This window comes from Pseudophryne corroboree, chromosome 4 (genome assembly GCF_028390025.1).
Source record: "Pseudophryne corroboree isolate aPseCor3 chromosome 4, aPseCor3.hap2, whole genome shotgun sequence".
Classification (NCBI taxonomy): Eukaryota; Metazoa; Chordata; class Amphibia; order Anura; family Myobatrachidae; genus Pseudophryne; species Pseudophryne corroboree.
This window is the reverse complement of record NC_086447.1, coordinates 376,604,129-376,611,735: the sequence shown is the minus strand read 5'-3', so window position 1 is coordinate 376,611,735 and position 7,607 is coordinate 376,604,129. Positions and strand designations below refer to the sequence as shown.

General features: G+C 44.6%; 1 protein-coding gene across 2 annotated transcripts in view; it reads left to right on the top strand.

Annotated features, from left to right (window-relative positions):
- Window positions 1–318: 318 nt before the first annotated feature.
- EPHB3 (EPH receptor B3) overlaps window positions 319–7,607 on the top strand; it is a 50,373-nt gene continuing 43,084 nt past the window's right edge. For both annotated transcript variants that reach the window (XM_063916653.1, XM_063916652.1), the window contains exon 1: window positions 319–969. In XM_063916653.1, the coding sequence (XP_063772723.1) occupies window positions 885–969 (85 nt within the window). In that variant the 5' untranslated portion in view covers window positions 319–884. The remainder of the gene's footprint in view (window positions 970–7,607) is intronic.

The window sequence follows — 7,607 nt, the reverse complement described above, 5'->3', positions numbered from 1 at the left end:
ACGACCTAAGCAGAGCCCTGACTGCAGCATTAGCAAGCCCAGGAGGAAATATACTGTAGGAGATGTAGGCCAACGAGAGCCGCAAGCAATGATATGGGCACAGGTGAGAACGATGATACATCGCATGTAATGCTCATGCCCCGCACACTTCGCATATTCCTTCCTATGTCCTCCTCTCCTTTTCTTTCTTACCTTTCTTTTGTTGCCGTAAACTCTCATCACCACAAGAGGTCGCTAGCCGCATCGAATACGGCGCCGTGATTGACGTCTACTATACTATTACTATGGCAACAGAGAGAGCAACCAATGGAAAGCAGGGGGCGGAGTTACAGCGCTCCACAATCCACCCAACTCAATTCATCTTTTTACCAGGCCCCGCCCCCCTTCTCTGCCCCCACGTGTCCCGCGCACGGCTGGGAGAAGCCTCCGCCTGTAACGCACTGGCAGCAATAGGAGAGGGGCTGTTGCTGAGCGGGCATGTGGGCGGGGCCTGCGCCGTGATTGACGCGCCCCTTCCCCCAGACTGAGCTGCGGCTGCAGTGCGGGATTCGCCACTGTGAGGTCGGGAGTGACCCGATTACACCCGCGGGGGGCCCCGAAAGACTGGAAACACCCGCGGGGGGGACAAAGTGACACGAGTGTACCCCAGGGGAGCTATAGTCTGCCCGATACACCCGCTGGGAGGAGGAACAAAGAAACTCGCCTACACCCGCTGGACACAGCCGGGCGGAGACATCGGACTGAGCTACACCCGCCTGGGGCAACACAACTCGGATATACCCGCTGGAGAGTAAGAGTAATCCAGAAACACCGGGGCTGGTGGAAGCGGACACGCGAGAGCTGGTGCCCAGTGTGTCGGGTAACCCGGGTGAGCTGCTGCTGGAATGTTGCTGGGTGTTGTTCCCGCGGGTCCCCCAGAGATGCTGGTGCTGGCGATGCTGCTGCTGGCGGGTGTGAGAGGACTGGAAGGTGAGGATCGGGTTCTGGGTCGGGGTGTCGGTGTGCTGCTCGCTACGTGCCCCGCGTCTCTAATGGGGACACACGGCGCCGGCACTCGTTGACACGGTAGGGGGGTTACCCGGTGCTCTCGGGGCTCCGTCCCGCACAGGAGGCGCCACTGTCTGGGTGCAGCATTAGGAGGTGCCCGGGGGGAAGTGAGTGCTGCTGGCACCTGTGGCTGCTGCCCCCTGGTCACCCTGCTCTGCCTACTGCCGGCGTCGCAGCTCTAATGTCCTGCTGCTGGGGAGCTGCAAGTCCCAGCATGGCTGTAGCGCCCCAGCAGCCGGGAGCCACAGGTAGCTCTATCCTGGTTACGGGGGTGTCTCCCCCATACTGCGTGCAGACCAGGCCCTGATATTACCCCATGCTCAGGTCTGTGCCGTGTGCCCTGCTGCTGCTCTGCCACATGTAACCCTGCACCCTGATCTCATCCATAGCCTGCATCCAAGTCTGCAGCCTTCATGGGTCTCCGGGTTATGGATGTGAGAAACAGGGACCGGCCAAGTCTGCGTGTTAAATGTTCTGGTGCCTTATGTGCAGATGAGAATGTTGTTCCTGTAAGTTAATAGTGGGATATTGCTTTATGATGATGGTATCTGCTCTCTCAGCACTGTATTGTCATTTGATGGACATGTCTATGGAGTACAGATAATGATGGGTTAAGCCAGGTGCATAGTATGTGCCAGACACACAGGCTTGCTGCAAGTGACATTATTCCAGTATATGTGGTAGTAAGATAGTGTAAGCGCTCATTCAGCTTCCCCAGTTATGTAGTTCTTTCTCTGGATATGTTTGAACAACAGGCTCATTGTACTTGATATTTTCTAACAGAATTATGCATTGCCAGGTACTTGTTGAATGAGTCCTTTTTTAAATGATTGATAAGTGTTATCTGTAGTAAAGTTTTGATTTCTTCAGGCTATTATACTCTTTGTGTGTTTTACTAACAAGGATTTATTGCTTTTCTGACAAAAGCCTTTCCTATCTCCAATCTTTGTGGCCTTTATCCTTTTGGGTATCTGATGAGAACAGGGTGTGGTTAAGGGTAAGCCAACAATTGGTGACTATTTCCAATTTGGACACCTCTCGGAAAGTTAACTTAAATCAGATTTCCTCAGTAAATTAGCCGACCATTTACTTTGTTTGCAGAAGGCACTTTAATTGGGCAGTTTGTATTTTGACTTAACATTCTAGAATGAACAAATAAGCGTATCTCAGTTCCTTTTTCTATGCAGTATTTTTACCTGTAACTAATAATTTAACTTTTGTGAGTACACTAAGCCCTTATAGCCTTTGTTGTATGTTTTGTGTTAAAATGCAGGTACATATGCCACTGAAACTATAGGTGAAATGTGTATGATATGCTGCCATTACTTGTGTTTTTTATTAGCGATTACCTTGGTGGAAAGAGCAACATTCCTGAACATGGTGGTCATATGAAACATAGGTTCAGGCCCACTTTTGTACTTAATACAACACACAATTGATGACCCCTTACCTGAGTTTTGAGAGTCCATTTCTTGGCGCCCCTCCTCCATAATTCAGGAAAGGGTGAGCAATAGCTGGTGGTGGTTAAAGTTTCATATTTCCACTATAAATGCAGACTTGGTTTTAATAACGTCTGGTGCACTGAATATATGAGGGGCTGTGTGATGGCTTGAAGTTTTTCTTTTGAATTATATCTGTTAAATGTATAATTAAGACAATACTTAAATATATTTGTTAGTTTTTATATGGGTCGGGATATTTTGTGGTATTTTTTTTTCTTTTCTCTATAATATTCTTTGTGTTTTGGGTTTTTTTCTTAGTTATTTACCTCATACAATGTCCTTTCTGTCTGCATTTTGGCTCATTAATCTGTTGCATGTTGATTTGCCCAAATAAAGTGTGTAATCGTGACTTAACAAACAACCAAAGAGCGTGATTTCTCAGTCTCTTGCAGATCTGTTTGCTGGGAAAATACTGCAGGAAGCCAGTTATATTTTTACAGTAAAAGTGCAGTGAATAATATGATTATATTTCCATGGATATGGGTTTTCTTTGCTCAGAATTATATTGCCTTCTGTAACCAATTGTAAATACAACTTTTTGTTTTATATAGAAACACTTTATACAACTTTATATAGGGACCTGACAGACAGCATTAAGCCAAATGTATATTAGGTGAAGAACCATGTGGATAGCTTTAAACTACTTAATTACCTTTAATTGTATCTATTTAACTGCTTCACAACTTTTAGTGTACCTGTTGCTTGCACACAAAGGAGGTAGGCTTATCTGATTATTATTTGAATGCAGCCTATAATTTTATAGAATCTGGTAACACATGTGAGGCAGGAGACACTGTGTGCCACACACCTCCAGTGAGTTCATTTCCCAGTGAATTTATGGTAGTGATGAAGGTCCACGTTGTACACCACATGCCCTATTTTATGTCACAACATATGACTAGTATATGTCTTGATGTGAATGTGTTACGGCGGCTGTGCATTTTTTTGTCATGTTTTTTTTTTGTTGTTTAATGTCTCATGTAAATCTACAATTTTCAATTAAAAATTCTTTGCTAACTGATAGACTGAGCATATGTTAAGTCACCAGATGACTGCCTTCAGTGTGTTTTGGTGATGGGTACATGATGACTGCAAAAGCTAAAACAAAGTAAGAATTAGTTCGGGTTTATGCAATCGCTTTAAACAAACAGTGCACACGGTCCTGTAGAATATTAGATGTCCGTATTGGATATTTACCTTCATTTGAGCAAAGCTGTAATGTGGTTGCTAGTGGCTACATATCAGTTGTGCATTTTGCTCCAATACAAAAGGATTGTTCTCTGCGATGTCTGCTGTTTGGGTAATACGTGCTGGAACTGTGTAATGATACGTTCAGGCACCTGGGTGAAAACCCCTCATAACAGAGAATGGCTAATATCTCCTCTTTCAATGTGCACATAAATATACTAGGTTTAGGAATGTCTTTGTACATATTCTGGGTATGTTGATCTAGATTAACCCTGACAGGTCCTGTGTCGTGGCTCTGGTTACATATCGGTTTGTGGACAAGTGAGAAAGTCGAATGGAGAGCAGCAGCATCGGTGTGTTGTGCATTTTTACACCATCCAGTTTCCTTAGTTTTATTATGTCCCCGTGGACCATTTATTGTGTACGTGTGACACTTCTGGTTGTTTCTCACACAGATGGTGGTGATGTTGACTGTTGGTTTGTAGCGTGTTGGGGTGTTGACTCATTTGGTAATGTTTCTGAGCTACATGTGCCTTGGGATGTTTTCACATTCCTGTGGTGTTGGTTTGTAGTTTCTGTTGGAGGAGGGTACAAGTGCTTTGCCCATTCTTTTGATGTTTTGGCAGACGCTGGCTGGCTGTTTTTGTGTGTTGGTTTAGTCTAAAGGATATGTGGTACTGTTGTGTGTGTGTGTCTGTGACAGGCTTTCATCATTCTTTGTTGGCTGCATATGTACTTTTGTAGCATTCTGGAGTTTGTTTTATTTTCATTTTTTCTGTCTTTTTCTAGAACCAGCAGGTAAAACAGAATGTTCACGTGAAATAGAGGCCATCTTTTATACCAATTTTACTTATTAGCTCTTTATTCTTGAGGGAGACCCTGTGTTTGTATCCTAAGAATATTTAGCTCTAGGGCAGTGGTTCGCAAACATTTTTGAATCAATGCGCCCTATAGTTTAAGATTTATTTATTTTTAACTGCACCCCTAGGCCAAACGCTTGTTATTGAAAAATTCAGAAAAAAATATTCAATTATGTAAATTGTGTTTTATATGTCCTCCTCAGGTTCAGTTATGTAGTGAGAGACAGGATTCACTTCTGTTTGTCCACATACTCTATAATTGGAATCCACCAGCACTGGTTTTGTCTGTTACATTGACCGTAAATCATTTGAATTGGCCCTGGACCACCAGCCTGTACCCCTGCAAGTACCCTGAGGCACCTAGTTTGAGAACCGCTGCTCTAGGGTCATGGCTTTGATTCCAACCAGGACTCTGTGTGTTTGTCTGTGTAGTAGAAAATATACATTGTTGGCTCTACTGGGGGAGGGACTGATGTAAATTATTTAAAATTCCGTGTAAAGCCCTTCTTATAGGTATTATATAAATGACAGGTAAAAAGTTACGTGATTTGGTGGGCAACAGGAAGGATTGTTATTTTTATTTCTCTTTCTGTTTGGAACATTTAATGACAAATTTGAGTGGCAAAATGAGCCCACAGAAACAATGCAATGTTGCCTTACAGAGCGGATTCCTGATTTGTCCCTGCAGTATGGATTTTTCATAACTCTTCATTAACTCTTCTGTTTCCTGCGTAGACAAGATCAATGCTGATGATATATCTTGAAACCTGAAACCCATTGCATATGTCTAGACTCTGCATTTCAGTTTGGGGCAACTAGTACTGGCCCTCTGCTGTGTATTTGCTGCATCAAGGTGGCCATGAAGTTTAGTGTACTTCACACACCCTTTTTCCTCCCTTCTGGTTTGGGCAGTTTGAGGTTTACCTCATTGGAATTTGTGAATAATCTGTTTTCTTAAATATGGCGTTAAACAACTATAGTCCTAGGAGTGTAGTGTCAGATGTGTTTTATTTACGTTTGAATTTGAGTGAGGGCTTTTTTTGCCCATCATGTTACTTGGTTTTAGTACTCGTGCTGTGTGCTCAGTCCTGTTTTTGTATATACAAACTAAGTGTGGGCATATATGTTGTCCCCAGCACTGCATGTTTCTTTTTTTCCTCCTATCTATTCCCTACAGTTTGCCCCCTCAGGCTTTTACTCCTTCCCTTCATCCACCCTCCCCACTTACCTGTACTTCCATCCCTCTTCTTCCTGGCCTACTGTCTTCTCATACTATATTTCCAGCAGGGCATCATCTGGTGGGTAGGTGCATACCAACACGATGACCTAATTTTACTTACTGCACTTTCACAGTTGGTAAATACAAATGTTTCACGTTGCCTTTCATAGCTGAAACTAGGTGCAACAGATCGACTAAACCAGTCTAAAATTCTCTATTGGGCGTCTAAAGTCTGGGTTTGGTCGCCCAAACTACAGACTTATCACACATTGGGGCAGATGCTTTAAGCCTGGAGAACACATAAAGAAGTTATTATTAATAATAATAATATTATTTATTTTTTAACAGTTTCTTATATAGCGCAGAATATTCCGTTGCGCTTTACAATTAGAACAGTAATAAAACAAAACTGGGTAAAAAACAGACAGACATAGAGGAAGGAAGACCCTGCTTGCAAGCTTACAATCAGCTCATAACTGTTAATTTACATACTGGAGCTGATTGTCTAGTGCATTATCACCTTGAATTTTATCACTGCTTTATCACTTCTTTATGCCTTACTTAATCCATCTGCCCCATTTTTCTTACACCTTCGGAGGCTGCGAGAAAAAAAGTGAATACCGCGGCCAATGGGCACCTGGTCAGAGCAACAATTGAATTGCTCTGATAGATGCCCATTACTATGGGGGTGCATGGCACAATTGAACCCCCCCTCCCCCATGTTTGAGATGTATCAAACATCGGAGAGAGATAAAGTGCCTACCAATCTGCTTCTAACTGCTGCTTTAGTACTTTATCTCTCTCTCTAAAATGTAATACATCTTCTATCTCTGCCTACCTGGTAGCTGCTGCCTGCATATCTGTCTAGCCCCTTCCCCTTCCCCTCAGATCCTTTCTATCTGGCACCTGCAGACTATTTTTGGTGTAGCTCCTTCAATTACTCCTCCTATGGGGAAGATGCTGCAGTCTCTTGCGCAGCTGCTGACTGCAGCGCGAGGATGGGGTTTCTGAGGATGATTGGTCCTAAGTCCCTTCCTCCTCACGATCAGCATGTCTATGTGTTTGGCTGTTGCCATTCCCTTATTAGACCCTGCTCTCTGCCATCCCGTCACGGACACCTGATGCACATGCTGGGTGTAACACCCAGCAGTGTGGGGGGCAAATGCGGGGTGGGGCAGTCCGGTCCTTAATCTTTGCCGGGGTCAGGGCCTTTTTACTCCTGAGGGGGAGGAGGAGGGAGGGGTGCTATGCAGGCTCTATCTAAGAGGGAGCCAGTGAGAGTTGGGTGGGGCCTCCCTGCTGCTCTCCATTGAGTATGTGGCAGACACATGGCTCTACCACATTGTATTTATGTACATGCAAATTTACATATTAGCTATTAGTGACGTCCGGTGAGGTCAATGGCTGGGGAGGCACTGACTAGATACACACACATACACACACACACACACACACACACACACACACACACACACACACACACACACACACACACACACACACACACACACACACACACACGCTCCACTGCCATAGATCCCCGCACACACCACACATCTACCCGTAGCACAGATCCCCTATCTTATACAACACATCTCGCCCTTAGCAGAGAAGCCCGCCCCCCCCCCCCCCCCACACACACACACACACAGATCTCTCCCTCAGCACAGAAGATACCCCATCCCTTACCTAGAAGATGCCAGTCCCTGCATAGTGACGAGGTGCTAGCTACTGAAGTCTGCAGGACAATGTCTCATCCTGTTACGCAGTGGTTTACAGACAATGTCCTGT